Here is a 19,138-nt window from a genome sequence, read left to right as displayed (position 1 = left end):
CGGCAATTTTAGGATGCTTTTAGGTAAACATAACACACAACCTGGCCAAGTTTAAAGAAATTTCTTGGCGCTGAAATGCCGCTACAGAAAGGTCACCTAAATTCACCATTGTGATAATCTTTTAAAGTTGTGAACTAAATAGTCTTTGACTAAACATGCTTGAAAGCTTATAGTTTTTAAAAAGTAACGGCAATTTATCATATATCCAAATGTCATACCGCGATTGCCAATCAGGCTTACAGTTTCAAAGTATTTTAAAGTAACGTTAATGTAATAAAAAGCTCAAATACCTGCTTAGGTCCAAGAAGTTGCGTTTTCTTCAATTTCTTCGTGGATATCCAGAATTGTTCAGCCATAATTTGCCCACATAAATTTCAAGGTACTGTGATGAATTACCATCGAATTTAGCTGCTGTTTATCGCTTTGAATAAGAGAAATAGCGTATTGGGTCGACGCTGTTCTGTGTCGAAGCTCAGTCGAAGCTCTTAGCTGATTTGTTGTTGAATACGAAATGAGCATAAGGTGTAAAATATGTCAACAATTCACACGCTTGTCGAACGCCGACCGTAATAAAAGGATAACAAATAGCCATAAGAAGTAAAAAAAGGTTTACCATAATAGACCTTTTTGCTTTATCGGTATTTTCGAAATCCGTGCACCCTAGAACAAAGAATGATGATTATTTGCCCGTGGAATGTGGTTTTCTTTGTTAAGATATAGCACTTCGTACTATAGGGTGCGTACTGGTTTTTTTTGAGTGCAATATGTTACGCAAATACGCATTTTATTGGTTTATATTGTCATTTTTGAAAATATTGATGCTGTTCGGCACTGCCGACCATCAATATTGTGAAGAACAAAATATGCTTTATGCCTATGCCTTGACCCTGAGGTCTTGCGCGTGCGAGCAGAAGAAATATTGGACTTCAGTTTATTATCCACGATGCTTCTTGTTTGTGGAGATGAGCTAGACGTTTTAGAAAGACTATTTCCAGATTTCAGAGGGCACAGGCGAAGAGGAAATGACGTATGGTCCGAGCTACTCAATATACCACCTTTATTTTGGCATCTGACTGGTGAAACGCCAGAGACGTTTGAAGGACTATATCAGACATCATATCCTTGGATTATCCAACCAAGAGACCCCAGGTTGCAGCATGTAGGTCTACCAAGGCGTATTCGACCAACCTTGCTTAATCCAAGAAATCGTCTTTTGGCTGCATTAATATGGTTTAGACAGTATTGTAGAGAAGAGCTGGTTTGTGCACTATTTCAGATAAGCGTAGCAACAGTTAGTGACGAAGTTCATCACATCATTCCCATAGTATGGTACATCTTAAGAGATCAAATTCGATGGCCAAATGCTGCCGAGTGGGCAACATTTAGGAATAGCTGGAATACTTTTCCTAATGCAGTGGGTGCTATAGACTGTACCATACATCGAATATGGAGACCATCTGTGAGGCAAGCGACCTATTATCGTGGCGATAAGAAAGCACATTTCTTGGCTACCATCGTCATCGTTAACACAGACGGGCTTCCTGTTTACGTAAGGGCAGGGTACGTATTATCAATGCGTAACGGACGTACATGAAAAATGAACAAAAGTCTACAAGGTCTACAAACCTCGCCTAAAATATCATTTTTCAATAGTGCATATTTAACGCCATATACGCTAGATGCCCGCGCAATTTCTTCGCATCGATTTTCGATTAGTTTTGTGTGAGTACACCGTACGCTAATGACGTCATTCCATGCACTTGTCCCTCATTTTTACCGAAGTATATCTTTTTTGTAATATAAACTAAATCGATCCCTTTCATATGCAGCACATATTTATATTAATTGGTACCAACGTAGCCTAAATTGCAAATCAGTCTACCTCAACATTAAACATTAATCAAAATATGTAGGTGCTTTTACGCGGGTTTTCACCCCATTTCTTTTTAATATTGAGTTTTGTTTGATCAGGTACCCAGGTCACATGAATGATGCCGGTGTATATCATACCGTCCTCCTTATTGGTGGAGCAGGAATGCCGTTTCCTGCATGGGGAAAGCTCTTAGCCGACGGAGGTTTTCCGGACGTTCCTCCTTTAATAACACCGTGGAGAGCACCACGTCTCGTAGGGCATCCAATGAGACGATTAATGAATAGCGACCTGAGCTTTTTTCGTTCTTCTGTGGAGCATAGTATTGGAGATCTTAAGGTGTATCTATTACTGACGTTTATCGTCATAGAAGAGCCTTCCAGCCTGTAATTGTCATAACTGTTTGTTTTTTATCAACGAGGAGAAAACGATTTCTGTCAGATTTGTAAATAGACACTGTACACTCAGCGAAGACAATCATGTTTATTGGTTCTTTCTCTTGACTGCGAGAGGATTACATATGCTATTATTGTATCATGTTACAATCATGTTTATTGGCTCTTTCTCTTGACTACGAAATAAATAAATATATATTACATTTATATCATTTAAAACTTAAACTATTACACTATGCTATGTAGAGCATTAGCAAGTATTTTTAAAACTGAAACTATTCATGAAATATTATTTCATTATTGTATTACTCATCATCTGAACCCTTTGACATTTGTTTCATCATGAATTTTTTAAAGTCAAGATCTTCTTTTCGCTCCCTTTCCATCATCTCCATCATTGACATCATCATAGTTGGAAAGGTTTTTAGGGTCTCATTCATCATTTTTTGATTTTCTTTCCTGAGGTCTTTCATACTGAAATAGAATAGCACCTATCATTAGACGACGATTTGAAAGAACATATACATACATACATACATACATTTATTGAGGCTCCTTTTTAGAAGGCTTTTCAGCAACAATATAGATAAATATAATATAACACTAATATAAATGATACTATTATAAGAATATAAAATATAAGAATATAAATATAAGTATATACAATTATAATCAATATGTAAATTAAACTACTTTATTGAAACTAAATAATTAAAAAGTCGTTTTCTAAAAATTTTAGAGTCAGTTATACATTTTAAGTCTTTCTGGAGACCGTTCCAAATTTTAGCTCCGCGGAACGGGAAAGAACGTTGGCCCGTAGCTAGTCTACATTTGGGCAGATTCAGATCCCCATTGAATCTGGTCGATCTAGTGTGGATTCGAGATCTATATATAAACTTCTGAGTGAGGTAATTAGGTGTTTGATTGTGAAGGCATTTATGTACCATTACACAATCATTGAAAAATAACTTATCTTCTATATTAAGCCACTTAAGAGACTTAATCCCTTTGGATATGTGATCATATTTCCTGAGGCCAAGGACTATCCTTGCCGCGTAATTTTGCACCAGTTGCAGTTTGGCTTTATTTGCCCTAGTGGTATTGCTCCATATTGTAGAGCAATAGAATAATTTAGTAAATATAAATGAGTTCATGAGTAATAATATTGTCTTTCTGTCTAATAAGTGTTTAATTCTATTGATTCTATTTAGTTTAAAAAAACAGTTTGAAACAGTTTTTGTTGTATGTTCGTTGTAACTTAGGCAACTATCGATAATAACTCCCAAGTCTTTAGCGACAGGAACGGCTTCGATCTCTTTTCCTAACAGTGTTGCTTTGAGTGATGGTAAAGTTTTTGTGAGCTGCGGTACACCAATAGTTAGTATTTTTGTCTTATCTGGGTTGATGAGAAGCGAGTTCATGCAGCACCACTTTGCAATTTCTTTCAGATCTTCATTTAGAGCAGGGATAGCTTTGTCGATTTCTTTCGAGGGTAAGGCAAGAAAAAGCTTCGTATCGTCGACATAACTCATTACTTGACAATGCTTTGGGATAGATAGAAGCTCATTGACATATAGAGTAAACAGAACTGGTGAGAGAATTGTCCCTTGAGGTACGCCAAAGATAAGAGAGCGAGCGTCAGATAAAGTATTGTCTATCCTCACCACTTGTTTCCGATGGGACAAGTAGCTCTCAAACCATGCCATAGCAGTGTTAGAAGTTCCCATACTTTGAAGCTTTGACAGGAGAATGTCGTGTCGAATACTATCATCCATGTTTTTTAATATTTCATCTGTAAAGTAGAGGAGGGCAGTTTCAGTGGAATGGTGTTTTCTGTTGCCACTCTGAAGATGGGATATTATTTGGTTTTCTTCTAAGAACTCGGTGACTTGTGAGTGTGCGGCTCTTTCACAGACTTTAGACATGATTGGTAGTAAAGATATTGGGCGCGTTTTGGATGGATCATCTGAGTCTTCAGATTTTGGACAAGGAATAACTTCGGCTAGTTTCCACGACTGTGGAAAAGTACTTGTATTGAACGAATTGTTGATTAAGGTGGTAATTACTGGAAGCATCGCTGGTAAGCTGTCTTTCAGGACTCTTGCGGATATTCTGTCTATTCCTGGAGCTTTATTTGAGGGCATAGCGGTGATGATATTCAAAACGTCTTCTTCTTTAACTGGTCTGAAGTCAAACTGTGAAGTAAGGTTGATACTGAAGTTTAAAGCAGGTATAGGCAGTGTATCGGGGACACCGAGATCATGTTCTTTTGAGAGAGCTTTCGCTTTGGCAGCTGTAGACTGGCCAACAGTGGTGTAGTACTCGTTGAACTTGTTAGCCTGGATGGCAGGGTCTTCAGTTGAAGCCAAAAGGGGTCTTTCTCTGGGAAGGCAGCGATTTATAACCTTCCAAATTGAGTTTGTATTTCCTTTACTCTTTTGAAGTTCGGAACGTACATGTTGTTTTTCGGCGATACGGATTTCCCGCTTGACTTCCTGTCTAAAGAAGCGGTATGCATTCCAGTGTAGTTTATCCTTTGTCTTGATTGCACTTTTGTGCCATTGATTGCGTGTTTTCATGAGCTGACGTATTTCAGGTGTAATGTAGGGGTTTGGTCTTGATTTTATTTTTGTCACCTTAATAGGTGCATGTTCATTGAGAACCCCAGAGAATAAGCAATTGAATGAATCAATTTGGTCATCAAAATCGTCGAAAATATTAACAACATGAAAAGGAACCTTAGCCAAGTCTTGGACGAATTTATGTGGATTGTAATTTTTGTAGCTTCTTGTCGTGATATATGAAGCCCGTGGTTTTGGTGCCTCCAATGTGAGAGTCAACAATATTAAGTTATGATCGCTAATTGTTGAGGTTTTGACTTCGCAAACATCAATAATGTTCTTGTTAGTTGTCAGGGCTACATCTATTAAAGTTTGTGATGTGTCAGTGATTCTTGTGGGTTCCTTTACAAGTTGAAGTAAATTGAAAGTAGAACAGAAGTTAGTTAAAGCACGGCCATCGGGGCAGTCTCCCAGCATGTTCGTATTTGTATCTCCAATTATTATTGTGTCAAGTCCCAGTAGTTGGGAGTCTATGAAAGTTGTGGTCAAGTCTTCGAGGAAGCTGATCGGTGTACTAGGAGGCCTGTAGACTGTGCATAGCACAAGTGATTTAAGTTTCTTGCATTGTCATTTTAGCCAGAGTTGTTGGAAGTTCGTTTCGGATACTGTTGATATATGCTCTATGGTGGAAGCTTTGTAGTTATCTTTGACATAAACGACTAGTCCACCGCCGATTTTATGCGCTCCACGGTCCTGTCTAAACAGCAGATATCCAGGGATGTTGATGTCTGCATTGCACGTAGAGGGGTCCAGCCAGGATTCGGATATCGTAAATATGTCATATTTACTTTCTGTGATTGTTTGGGCGACCAAGTGAAAGTTTTCGCGCGACTTCAGGGAGCGTACATTCAAGTGGGCTATGGTGACATTAGTTTTCTTCCTCCGTCGTTTGGCACATGAAGACTGTGGACCTGGATTCACTTCTATGTCATGTATCAGTTTTAGTACCTGATGAAAGCTTGAAACGGAGTTACTGTAAAAGGGGGTTGATGATTTCGACCTTTTCACCTTCGATATAACACGTGTGTTGATCCGCCATATTGCTTGGCTAGCAGCGTGGAGCTGATTTTCCGGATCCAGAAAGCCAATCACTATTTCATTTTCTCCAATAATATTTGATCCTGGAAGAGTCCCGGTAGTATTATTTAATCTTTGGTTGCTTCTAGCGTTGTATAGAACAACGTAGGGGTAGAAAAAGCTTGAAATCCAGAGAGCAATTAGAAACGTGCCTTTGCCTTTCATGGTCCACATGAAACCATATCAAAGGGCGTGGTACGGTTCTCGTCGGAAATTTAAAAAATCTTTGTGGCAATATAATATTTTCTTTCCCACTTTGCGGTACCAATTAAGTCCTAAAATTGAAGTCTTTACTCCTGATATATTCTTATCGTAGGTAATCATTGTCTTAAAAACCCCAAAAGCACTGCTTGGACTTTAGCCAATAATTAATCTTAGCCGGCTCGGTTTTTACCTCTGCCTTTTCTTTGGTTGATCTTCTTCGGTATCGACGTCTTCCTGTTCTTCTCTTTTCCTCTTTTCAGCCTCTTTTCTGTACTTTATGTCCGCTGTTCTTGAAGCTGCCACAATGGACATTGGGCTTGCATTTGAACCAGTTTCCTGCATGGAATACAAGTAGCGAGAATCCTGCTTCTCAATTTCGCGCACTACAGTTGAAGTCGCAGACATTCGTGGGACTGTGGCAGTTGGTGCTGTTACATTTGTAACGCGGGCTGGTATCCATTTATCCTCTATGGTTTTCCTTCACAAAAACAAAAACAACAACAAACATTTGTAGTGTGAATGAACGATCATAATTTATAAGGCCGGTTTTCACTAGCGACGCAAGCGCAACGCAAGAGACCTTATTTCGTAGTGAAAACCGCCCAACGCTGCGATAACGCAAGCGCAAGATAGCAAAACTTTGCCTTATTTCTTACGCTAGGGCTTTTGCTTGTGCACTAGTAAATATAGTGAACTTGCGCTTATAAACGTCCCGTTTTCACTCTGAAATTAACCCTAGCTAATGCTTGCGTTTGCCGCGCTGCTAGTGAAAACCACTGCAGGCCATACAGATTCAGTGTGTAGGTGTACTAGTACTGTTATGTTTACCTAGAATCAATTAACTGCTTCAACCTTCTGTATACTCTCTCTCGTTTTTGGGCAAACTTCGAAGTCCTGTAAAAGTTTTTTGTTAGCAACGGTAGTTGGAACATCCTGTTTTCCACGTGTTGAATTATTTTTTGATAGTCGTTTCTCCCATAGATGTTTGCAGCCTCTAGCACTAGGTTGTCTTCTCCCATCGATGCTCTGACATAGGATCTTTCGTTTCCGACGCACTGCGAAGTCTGCAAGAAGACAGAAGGGAGAGATATAATCTTATTTCTGTGCTATCCGGGTGACTTTGGTATTGAATCAAGCTGACTATTTATTGTGTACTTATGGAGTAAATGGTTAACGTTCGTACATAGTTAAAAGTGGTTTGTAATAATATCAATAATGACCGTTCAAGAAAAATATACTTTACCTGAGGGAATAAAGAATATTCGTAGAAACCGTCCATTATAAAGCTTTCTTTCGTCCAAACACAACACCGTACAAGTGCTCGTTCACCAGGGTTTACGCATATCAATTATATCTTAAACAAAGAAAACCACATTCCACGGGCAAATAATTATCACCCTTTGTTCTAGGGTGCACGGATTTTGAAAATACCGATAAAGCAAAAAGGTCTATTGTACATGCTTTTCCTTCGTATAATTTGACATGTTCGCATTTTCGAATTCGTATCTGTTAAACAAACAAGTGAGCTTGATTCTTGTTTTATGACTTGATATTCAACTGATGACTGTATAATCTTCAAATTGTCTAGTGTTTAAGTCATTGCTTTTTCGTTCTTAAAGCTAAATTACAAACGACGATAGTTTTTCTTCATTAATTGTCCACACTGCGGGCAGAAGCAAAAATGGCGTTCATTTGCGTACTTGGTCTTTTTTAGCTATAGTTGTTTGAGCCTTGATTTAAATTGCTTTAGTTTACAAATGAATATTGTCTTGATCTTTAGCGCGATAAAACAAATAGAAATGGTAGAAAACACGTTCATTTGCGTACTGGGTCTGTTTGTGTCATGATTTACTGCAGAATTAAATGTGCGCCTTGTGTCTTGATTCTTAGCTCAATTTAATAAACTTGTTAGAAAAACGTTCATTTGCGTATTGAGTTGTTACTCTAGTAAACGCCCGTGCCCTTGTCATGCCTCACTGAATTCCTATGTTTTGTCTCATTAAGCGCTAACTAGACTATCTCCTATTTAATCCTAACTATTTCAAGGGTATATTATTTGCACTCTACTTTAAAATACTTTCAAAACTGTCAGCCTGATTAGACCTTTTATTTTTAGGACAAATGTCTTATGCACTTTGCGGTACCACTTTGAAAAACGATTTTTGAAGTAATGAGATATCAGAACAATAGCATTGTTAGATAAAGTGCGTTATATATGTGCATTCCGGTATAGTTGCGGTCAAGTTTTTAGGGACGAAGTGATAATTGAACAAAACCAGACAAAACATTTTATTTCGCTATACCAGTTTACAACTAGTGTACAATTAGACATTCTTTATAAATTAAGCAAAAAGCGCATTCTTCTATTGCTTAAACATGCACAACAGTAGACCTTTTATGTATAGGACATTTGTCTCATGTCTGGTTTTGACCCACTTAAGTCATCTATTGTTATGCATACACGCGCCGCAGTAGAACGATTTTGCCGAATCCCCTGAACATTCATGCACAGAAAGTGAAAAGACAAACAAGCACGAAAGAAAACTATGGAATTAGTGTCTTCTGAAGGTTTATTTTCCCAAGCGACGAAAAATACCAATAATAAAAATATTATGGTTTTCTTGTGCACTTTCACGATTTTGTTGTTTAGCTGTTCGTATAGTACATAATCCATCCTGCTTACTCATTAACATTAATTAAGATATGGAGAGTCACCCCTGACGAGCAACAAACTCGCAGGGATAAACCTAAGAGTAAGCAGGAAGGGTGGGTGGGAGGGGGATTTCTTTCTCCAGTAGGGTTCACGCCAAGTGACATACTTGAATATTTAATGATCTCTTAAATAATACTAATGACGTCATCAGGATGTCTGATGAATATTTAATGAGATAGAATAGTACATAATCCATCCTGCTTACTCATTAACATTAATTAAGATATGGAGAGTCACCCCTGTCCTCGTTGTCTCGATAATAACCTTTGTTCACAAATCATATATCTCGGTCATAGCACAATCGATCGAAATGCCAAACCTTTTATCATAGAACACCTACCCAACCTTATCACCAATAATTCCCCCAGCCTTATATCTTCTACTTATATCACCCAATGTTTTCCCAAACTCATCCCCAAAATAAAGTTATACAGATGCAACGAAAACTAACCCAGACCTCTGACAAGCGCTTATATTGGCCACTAGAGGGGATGGCCACATTTTCTAATTTGCACCTACGACATAGATCGAGCTAGTGAATTAGCCCTTACAATGCTGTAAACATATCTACCCAAAACTTATGCTCATTAACTTAAAGCACTTGAGTAAACCCTTGCATTGCATTCCTAGCGCTATAAGCATCACTCAAGTTTTCAGGCAATCTCGACAAGATATCGCCGACTCCATCAGTGGACATGAATTGTTGGAGTTTAACATAATGTTGCGCCGTGGTAATCGTTTTCCAGCCGACATGACCCATTATCGCCTGCATGTCCGCTCCCGACAAAGCCAACGATATAGCGCATCCACTTCGTAATCCGTGTAATGTAGCATGACGGCCTTTAAATGTTTCCTTCATGCCTCTGACATAGGTGGAAAGTCTAGCCTGAGCAGCAGAAGAGTCGAAAGGGGCCGGTAAAACCTCTCCAGATGGACTAGTCGGCCTGAACAAATAACCCAGTCTTATGGGGATCTTTAAATAGGCGCACATCTTCATATAAACTTCGAGAGCGACAACCGGACAAAGACCGGGGTCCTTATACCTCTTAAGAGCAAATAGATTAGAACTTCCGTCCCGCAGCGATTTTGTTATCATGTGATTAAACACCAACATCTCTTTACCAGGGGAATACAACAATTCTTTGGACTTCGTCCGACCCAAATCCCCCGCTCTGTCACCAGCAAAAAACTGTACTTTAAAGAAAGCTTGATCCCGAGCATAAATATACAACTGACTTGACGTATTCGATTCTCTTTTAAGATGTTCCAGAATTTTCCTTGCGATTGCGGCTAAATCACTGAGAAATAGTGGTTGCGCTTGCGAGGGTAGTGTTCTTGCCTGTAACTGCTCCTCCCGAACCAGCGAAAGGTATTTCTTGACCTTTACATCTGACGCAGGATTCCCATAACCAGGCAGAGTAGATTCATCACAATTTCTGCCCAGTTGATTAAAGATCGAGCGGAGTTTGCCAATTAAAGTATCAACCGTGGTAAAAGCTAACCTTCTTGGGCATGCGCAAGATGAGTCTCGTTTGTCGCCAAAATGTGAGCAGATATCTTTATGCACCACAGTTTTGCCAAAAGTATCTTTCCAAATTAAAAAATTAATGATATCATCCGGTGTCGCACAAGTTAAATTTGTCGGAGGGACTGCCTGTCCTAAGAATGCCGAAAATTCGGCCTCCAGGGCTGTCTTCTGTCTAGAGTAAGGGGTAGAACTTGCCCTTTCAACTAAGGCTTGTTTCCTTCGAAGAATCTCCTCCCAGTTAATAGTTGCTTTTAGGCATTGCCGACGGTTCACTATCTGTACTCGCCGTCTATATCCACACCTCTGGCAGAAATGAAAGTCCCTGTCATTGGGGTAGCTGCATTCAGGGCAGGAGACCGCTGGAACGAATAATCGTGGAACCAGAGGAAGGGCCTAAATGAAAGGGAGGGCATAAATTAGCATGGCCCTACGTGGAACACCCAAAGCTCGGTTTGAAGTCTTTGTAGCTGAAAACCCTGTTTAGAAGGAAATTGTACAGTATCTAGGCTACCTTTCTGTGCTAACTTCAGCTTTCCCCTGGACATTGAATTAATTACAGGCCACCATATGGGTAAAGGTGAGAGCTTTGGCACCACCATCGTAACCGTAGCCTTAGAAGACCGTATCAGTCGCAATAAAGGACCGACTAGCGAAAAAGGCGGGAAAACGTACGCATTTACTCGTTCTCCGTCGCAAATTGTGAGATCCTGGGTGAAAACATTCACCCCTCCTGAAAGGGGCGTTGGGAATGGCGTAAAATGACGCAACGGTGTGCCCTGATAATCTTTCTGAACGTTGGAGTCAAGTGACATTAAATCCAGATTATGACCCTCTGGCCCTCCAAACGCCCGCTGCACAGCATCCCAGCCACTTGGGGAAAGCATAGCATCTAAGTGTGAAAGATGACGGGAGAAATAATCAGCCGGGTTAGCACCTGAAGGAACGTAAACCATATGGAGTGATAAGTTTCTTTCCGTGGTCGCGTGAAACAGTTGGCGAGCCACCTCTGTTAACTTGAGTGACTTGGGGCGACGTCCCTGCCAGATATTTAGGGTCACCTGGTTGTCGACATTCACATCTACCCTGCAGTCAGTGACTGAGTCGGGAAGAGACCTAATCGCTTGCAACACAGCGTAAAATTCCTTCACATTAATATGCTCCTTGCGCAAATCCTCGCTCCAGTAATCGCCTAGCTCTTCGTCACCGGAGGCAAGATGCAATGTTGCAGCCCAGCGGAAAGAGGAAGCATCAGTTGACATCCTTAAGCGACACATGTCTCTCTTGTCTCCAAGGGATGAACCTGTTCCAGGAGTCTAAGAATGGCCAGAATTCTATCTCCTTCCTTAGATCCCTTGATAAAGTCACCTCTGAGCCACGATTTGCCTTCCCGATGGACGCAGCCATTTCTCTAATGTAAAATCTAGCCCCGGGGAATGCCAAAGAAAACGATGAGCATTTTCCCATAAGTCTTTGTATAGATTTCAGAGACGTCGACTCTTTGCACGATGAGATGGCCTCTCGTAACTCTGCAAACTTAACACGCTTATCTCGTGGGACTGAGAATGCTTGCGCCTGTGTATCAATGATCATTCCGAGAAATTGAATTTTGACAGTGGGTAAAAGTATGCACTTCTTAAGGCCAAGAAAATAGCCTAAACCTAACAACACTGCGCAAGTCACGTACAACGCCGCCACCGCCGCTTCCCGGCTAAAGTCATCATCTCTTATCTCCAAACAGCGAGACCATCTTCCCTCCTCACTATAGATTTCGCCTAACAACCGGTCATCGATGTATAGGCAAGAGTGATGCCTCTTTCCCGGAGGAATGTGGTTGAACTTAGACCAATGGACTGGTAGACGAACGGAGAGTTTTTCCAACCGAACGGGAGTGTGGTTCCAACAAGCCACCACTCCTTCCACTCGACCCCAAAGTACTGTTGGGAGTCCTCTGACAGAAGAACATGATCATACCCCGATTTGTCATCTATCTTCGAAAGGTATGAACCAGGGTACGCAAACTGGGGGACTGACACCAGGGTGTCGAGCTTGAAAGGCGTATCCCTCATCCACAAGTTTAGGAATCTTGCGTCCACGCACAAACGAGGCTTATTAGGTTCGACCGTTAAAGGTAAGACCAGCCAAGGGGGATCGACCTTCCCAACCTCGCCCCAAGTCCGAACAGCGCCTGAACGGATGCGATCAGCGAGAGTTATCGAGATAAATTCTTGAAATCAGTCACAAGATCGATGATTTTTGAGCATTTGTCTAGGGGGCGATGGCGAGTCGCACTTGATGCCTTTAAAAATTCCCTTAAATGGTTGTATAAAATATTTAACGTTCACTCCATTTTGGAGCCATCGTAGGATCTGGTCACCTACTGTGTTGTTCTCCAAGATTTTTCCCCACATCGGGATATGCCTATGAATCTCCCCCGCCCTGAAGCTTTCAGGGTCACGAAACTGAAGCATGCCGAAATCCGCTTTTTCCCCACTTATCACTCGGTCTATGTCAGCGAGCACAGCACTGGAAGTGCTAGTCACCCTTCCTGAACTTGGGCTTCCATCCGCTTGGACCCATCTAATCTCTTTATCGTGGGCTGTTCCCTCTACACACAAGGGGTTGAAAACTATTGCCAACTGTAAATAAGATCGTAAAACGAGAGTAAGGTGAAATTTTTACCCAAGCCCAGGAAAAAGGCGACCACCACACAGCTCGCTAAAGCGGGCTCAAGGGCATGCCCTAATGGGCAATACGCTTGCGGGAGGTCCTTTTCCCGAGTTAAAACAAAACAAAGCAAAATAAAACAAAGAACAAAACAAAACAAAATATCTGATGCAACTTGTTTATGCAGTAAAGTAATATACGCATTATTTCATTCGATCATCCATTTCCTCGCAAAGTCCGTTCTCACAAATCAATTCGAACCTAGTGCCACCTAGCGGCGCTTTACATTAAGTGAATTAGTGGGGCAAAATCGTGCAATGTGCCCCTCCGCGTTACAGACAAAACACCTCCTCGGGCCTCGGTTACGACGGGAATACGGTGCTGTAGCCCTAGTCGTTCGCCCAGCAGCGGGAAAGCGGAATGGCGGTGTCAGAACAGAAAGTGGTACTTGAGCTACCTGGGCCACCTGAGTCGGGTTTTGAAGCCTTATAGCCTTATCGATCGTCTTAGCTATTTCCGCTTCTTCTTTACTTGCTACCAACGTAGTCAAGATTGGTTGTAAAGACAGCTCTACCACAAGTGGGCGACACTTTCGCAAGATGATATTAAATTTTGTAGCCCTCTCGTCATTTAGCTTTTGTGCCGTATAGACAACCTCTTCCAAAGCCGCTATCGCGGCATAAGCATCGAATAAAGCCGTTGGGCGACCCACCAAAGCCTGTAGAGAACTTATCGCCCCATCTACCGTGTTAACACCCGCTTTTTTCTTCATCTCCTCAAGTTCTTTCCTTAATTTCTCTATCTATAGCAGAGGATCAAGAAAGAACTATTACTTTACATTTGAGACACTTTGCCAAGTTATTTTTCCCTCTCAATGTGCCAACTACATTTAACTCATACCCGACCTCTCGGGTTCAGTCCTTTCGTTAACTTAATCTCTACCCGACCTTTCGGGTTAGCGGCCTCTGAAGTTGATTCTACCCGGCCTTCCGGGTCCAGGCCTTGTTTTTTGTTTTTGTTTTTGTTTTTTTTTAATTATTATTTTATTATATAACCTCTACCCGACCTTTCGGGACAAAACTGTGTGTAAAGCTATTTATCACTAAATTTGTGACCCGTATCGGGTACTGGTCCGCACAACCAATTAATCCCAATATTTTATAAAATTAACGATGCACAGCATAAAATAGAACAATAAGCAAGCGAGACAAGATATGCACGCAAGAAGCACACCATATGTAGCAAAACAATAGAACGAAAACAACGAAACAATTAAACATGCAAATAGGACTAAAACTTAAATAACCAACGCTTGTGACCTAAACGTATAGTGTAAAACATTCCAATAAATATAAAACCCATAAATATAAAACACAACCATACTAGAAATAGCTAAGGTGAAACCCAAAGATATTATTAAAATTAAACATAAGACAGCACATGGCCAGGGAGTAGCTACTGATGAACATACGCGTATGACCGTGCCAAAACTGAGATATACACTGACAAAGATAAAACTAAGTGCAGCTCGGCAAAACATACCTCCGAAACCTGCTGAGTTTCAGTTTGGTTTAAAGACTTTCCCACAGAAGAACGTGGCGCTCCCGCCGAAGACACCGTAACCACCGAATCTTCTATCCCCGGTACGGCCAAAGCTGCCGAGACGTTTAAAGGCACTTGAGACGTGGTAGAGAAAGTTGGTGGATCAGCCACACTAACAACCACATCGGTTGGATTCAATTCTTCAATAATCTCAGCCGGAGAAATCATAGTGAAACGCTGCTGGGTGAACGAACTACTTGATAAATGGATTTCTTTCTCCAGTAGGGTTCACGCCAAGTGACATACTTGAATATTTAATGATCTCTTAAATAATACTAATGACGTCATCAGGATGTCTGATGAATATTTAATGAGATAGAATAGTTATTATGTTCTAATACATGTCATGATCAATTGCATTATGCTAAGGTTTCTCAGTTTAAAGTTCCAAGGGATCAAGGCAGCTCCCGTTGGCGGATAAACGCTCCAGTTAGCAAATTATATCATGGATAATAAAATTATAATCGATGATAGTGTGCACGCACTAAACCCGTGAACAATAAATAGTGCTAATTTAAGGTGTTCAACTTATCTATAGAGAAAATATCGCTATGGGATCCTCACGAATACCCTACATTTCATATTCTGGCTGCGTTACCAGCGTGGTTGGTCCTTGTAGTGTAGTGGTTAACACATCGGACTAGAATACCGAAGACGTGGGTTCGAATCCTGCCAAGGGCATTTGATATTTTTCTCTTATTTTCAGTGCTAATTAGTATTAATTCATACCGAATATTTTGTTTTCTTTTGTTTAATCATAGTTTTATATTGTTTAAAGTTAGTATTTGTTTCACGGGTTTAGTGCGTGAACTCTAATGTTAGAAATAAATAGTGAGGAAAATAGGAACACTTAAAATGACATTACGCCAGGCAAACAAAGAGAACAGAAAAACTTTATTGTGAACAATAACACAGAGTCAGAGATCGACAACCCTTGCCACTTTGAAACGGCTTTTTCATGTGCCTTTGCCGCCTTGGTTACAGCCTCCGTCATTGTAGGCATCATTGCCATAAGCTCATCTAGTTGATCTTTCTTCTTTTTCTTCTTTTCCTTCTTCTCTGTTCTTTTTCCAGCTGTAAGAATAGGGACAAGAATACACCACGTTTAAATGAATAACACCGCGTGCGATGAATGCGGGTTGAGTCGTTGTATTGGGGCTACAAATTAAATATTGGATATGCTCGTAAAAAGCTTCAAAACTCTACTACTCAGGAAATCTACTCAGCATATAGAAAATGATTTCGGGAGAATGTTAACCCATAGGAAATACAAACATAAAAATTACAAACTGGCTGTTAAATTGTGCATTTGATGTCAGTTATAGCGGCTAAACTAATTTTAAAGTGCAAAAAAGGGATATCGATAGGAGTCTTACTTCGATACCCTAAAAGATACCAGGAAACGCCGAAAAACTCCAGTTTGTACACCCGAAAAGATACCCGACGAGTGTTACGTGCCAACTAGCCAACTAACCCCGAAGTTTCAACTTGTCAACTATGGTATGGATCCAAAATTTATAATTCAGCCTTTTAAATCCTTTCACTCAGCCTTAGATGGTATAGGCAAGAATATATGAAAAATAACTTTAGGTCTGACCCACAACCCCAACCCGAAAATTACTCAAAAGAGCCGTACTCCCTCGTGCTTATTCTGAAGCCTTACGTAAGAACATAATATCGATGACGGCAATGAAACTGATGGATAGCATCTCATCTTTTTCCTCCTCTGCAATCAATTCATCATCTTCAAATTCACTAAGAAATCTTGAACGTTCCGTTTTGGTTGTGGTCTCCGTGTACTTTCTGGCATCAGAGGCTTTACTTTTTTCATCTTCCCCAACAAGATAAAGGCCGTCCCTTCCATAGTCTGCTTTTCTTTTCGAGGTACACTTTGCATCGTTTTTGATGTCCATCGGCGAAGATTCTTCACTACAACTACTCTCGTATACATCCTCCGGGTCTTTTACTGATGGTTTGTCGTTGCTAAAAAATTAAGGAAAAACCAAGTTCATTAGCTACATTAATACTAAAAGTAATAAGAATTTATAGTCAGAATGATCAATTGGTATATCAAGAAATTACCCCGAGACTTGCCATTCTTTTATTTTTCTTCCTATTCGCCTAAGTGCCGTCTGTTTAGTTGGCCCTGTTCCCTTGCCAATGGATGTATAGTAGGCCTTTTCGACAGGACCGAGCTGGTCGGCCATAAGTTCAACGTAACTAAGTACCCGTTTGGGAAGACATCCAACTTTGCTCACTGCTTCCCTTACCAGCTGTAGCTCGAGGTTTCTGTTTTTGGATTTTATTTCAGATTTGCTAGACTTGCCTTTATCGCGGTCTGCTTTTCGCTTTTGCCTGGTCTTTGGCGTAAAGAAAATCCTTTCCAGCCTTTCCAATTCTTTGTCTCCTTGGTCTTCTGGATTCACTACAGGCTCTCCCGCAAAAGCAGCTTCGAGAAATATGTTTCTTCCCTCCATGGAGCCAAGAAACTTCAACCACACACATGAACTCCAGGCTGTATTTATACAGAATTAAGTGTGAACATACCTTTGAGCCTCTCAGACTTACACTTGAAAAAAAATGTGTAGTTTCTTTCATATATTGCACAAAACAGAGAAAAAATAAGAAATCCTAAAAGCTGTGTAAACAATTACACCCCCTATTATGGTGTCATTACAAAATATGAACCTCCTTTGACAAAGTCCTACCTGCGTCAGCATCAGATCTTTTTCGCACTATTTCTCATTATTGTGTCATGCATTAAAGCGAGCTTCATGCACGAGGTGACAACTTGTTCAAAAATTAAATTATAACCTTTGAACAATATAATGTGCTAATTATTTTTTGCCAAGGTTAATTATCCGAAGCCGAGAAATTACTCGATTGTAGATTCACGCTATTGTCATCAAGCACGATACAATGCTCTTACATATGCATTTTTGGCACACACGATAGCAGAATTGCATATAGTCTCGTGAATACTACGCTGTATCTTCTGAAAAGCTAATTCTCAACAACCGCTCTAAACAAGATGCCGCCTCCGGTTTTGCCAACGTTCTTCATTCTTGCTTACTTTGTTCTCCTCCAATTTTTGAAGCTTCGAGATGCCGGGAATGACTTCCCAGCTTTCCCGTTTCATCTTTTCAGTCAAATCTTCTTCGTCTTGATATGTATTTTTCGCGTTTTGGACATGTGTAAAACAAATGATGTCATTGATCGACTTGGCCTTACAGGAATCGCAGAACCTAATGGAGGCCGTGACTATTACCATTACATTGCTAGCTTTCCCATTAAATTCTGGTATCTAACTGGCGAGACACTTCAGACATTTGGTGAGGTCGTTGTGGACATGCGAATGTCAATAATATTGCACGACAGGACATACCGTCGCAACAGAGTCCGTCGCAGGATACGAGTTCAAAGATTGAATATTACAAACAGACTCCTCCTAGTGTTTATTTGGCTGAGAAGATATCTTAGAATGCAAACCCTGGCCATGATGTTTAAAGTGGACATTACATATGTAAGCAAAACAATACAAGAAATAGTTTCTCTTCTACTTGAGAAATATTCGCGACAAGTCATTTGGCCAGCTTTAGCAGAGTGGAGAGGTTGGCTGGGGCACTGGAAAAAATTTCCGTCCTGTGTTGGGATAATTGATGCAACGACTCATCCAATATGTCGACCATCTCAACGACAGGCAATGTTTTATAGAGGCGACAAAAAGAAACACTTCATGTCAAGCCACATCATCGTTACTCCAGATGGGATGATAGTTCATTGTTCGGCTGTGTAAGTACTTACTACTGTTTTATTTTGGTAAACTTGGAAATGATATTTATTGCTGAAATATCATAAAAGTGAACGATTAAAAATTCGTCCGGTGGGTGTGAAGCCAGCCTATGCGTCCAGGTTTTGCTTTAGATTTATTACTGAGTTTTATATTCCCTACATTTTTAGATTCCCCGGACATCTCAACGACACTAATGGATTTAACATGATGCCAAGGATTGGTCCGCAGTGTGCTCTAGATCTACCTGCTGGCTGCCATATTATTTCTGACAACGGTTATCCTCCCCATCCTGCTCTGATTAAACCTAAAAGAAGAGCCCAAGTCAATGGAAACCCAAGACTACAGGAGATAAACAGGGAGCTCACTAGCTGTCGGATTAAAGTGGAACACGCCATAGGATTCTTTAAAACGTATCGCTGCATTTCTGAACGTTGGAGGCACCCTCGTGCTTTTCTCCCTATCGTTATACATTGCTGCGCTTCTTTGAGTAATCGGAGATTGCGTTTCTTACAAAATACGTATTAAACAACAGCTTCAATATATTGAAATACCGGTTTCAGTCATAAGTTGTAGTGGGTGAATTTTTGTTGTTTTTTTTTCTGATTCTCTCTGATTCTCACACTGAAACCCTCATTCACAAAGGGAACAATGTTTTTGAATCTGCCACGATA

General features: G+C 40.5%; 2 protein-coding genes across 2 annotated transcripts; one reads left to right on the top strand and one right to left on the bottom strand.

Moving 5' to 3' along the window:
* Window positions 1–2,542: 2,542 nt before the first annotated feature.
* LOC116290873 (uncharacterized) lies at window positions 2,543–8,185 on the bottom strand. The gene is made up of 3 exons (XM_089029266.1): window positions 6,996–8,185; window positions 6,358–6,645; window positions 2,543–2,739 (listed from the first exon to the last, which is right to left on the bottom strand). The coding sequence occupies exons 1-3, from the start codon at window positions 7,184–7,186 to the stop codon at window positions 2,571–2,573; spliced, it is 648 nt and encodes a 215-aa protein (XP_088885392.1). The 5' UTR covers window positions 7,187–8,185; the 3' UTR covers window positions 2,543–2,570.
* A 9,673-nt stretch (window positions 8,186–17,858) lies between these two features.
* LOC148911558 (uncharacterized) lies at window positions 17,859–19,039 on the top strand. The gene is made up of 2 exons (XM_089028690.1): window positions 17,859–18,466; window positions 18,635–19,039. The coding sequence occupies exons 1-2, from the start codon at window positions 17,865–17,867 to the stop codon at window positions 18,990–18,992; spliced, it is 960 nt and encodes a 319-aa protein (XP_088884816.1). The 5' UTR covers window positions 17,859–17,864; the 3' UTR covers window positions 18,993–19,039.
* Window positions 19,040–19,138: the final 99 nt, after the last annotated feature.

The sequence above is a fragment of the Actinia tenebrosa genome, unplaced genomic scaffold (genome assembly GCF_029948245.1).
Source record: "Actinia tenebrosa isolate PJP-AT-01 unplaced genomic scaffold, QUT_ActTen_1.0 PGA_scaffold13__45_contigs__length_12533684, whole genome shotgun sequence".
NCBI classification, from domain to species: domain Eukaryota; kingdom Metazoa; phylum Cnidaria; class Anthozoa; order Actiniaria; family Actiniidae; genus Actinia; species Actinia tenebrosa.
Note: the sequence above shows the minus strand (reverse complement) of the source record. Positions and strands in the feature narration are given on the sequence as shown.

What these genes read in the sequence shown, in the direction of transcription:
- LOC116290873 (XM_089029266.1), bottom strand. Translation starts at nt 7,186, where the DNA reads ATGGGAGAAGACAACCTAGTGCTAGAGGCTGCAAACATCTATGGGAGA. An exon ending in AAGCAGTTAATTGATTCTAG is followed by an intron (nt 6,646 to 6,995) that starts GTAAACATAACA and finishes GTTTTTGTGAAG; the next exon opens with GAAAACCATAGAGGATAAAT. An exon ending in CAACCAAAGAAAAGGCAGAG is followed by an intron (nt 2,740 to 6,357) that starts GTAAAAACCGAG and finishes ATTCTATTTCAG; the next exon opens with TATGAAAGACCTCAGGAAAG.
- LOC148911558 (XM_089028690.1), top strand. Translation starts at nt 17,865, where the DNA reads ATGTGTAAAACAAATGATGTCATTGATCGACTTGGCCTTACAGGAATC. An exon ending in ATAGTTCATTGTTCGGCTGT is followed by an intron (nt 18,467 to 18,634) that starts GTAAGTACTTAC and finishes CTACATTTTTAG; the next exon opens with ATTCCCCGGACATCTCAACG.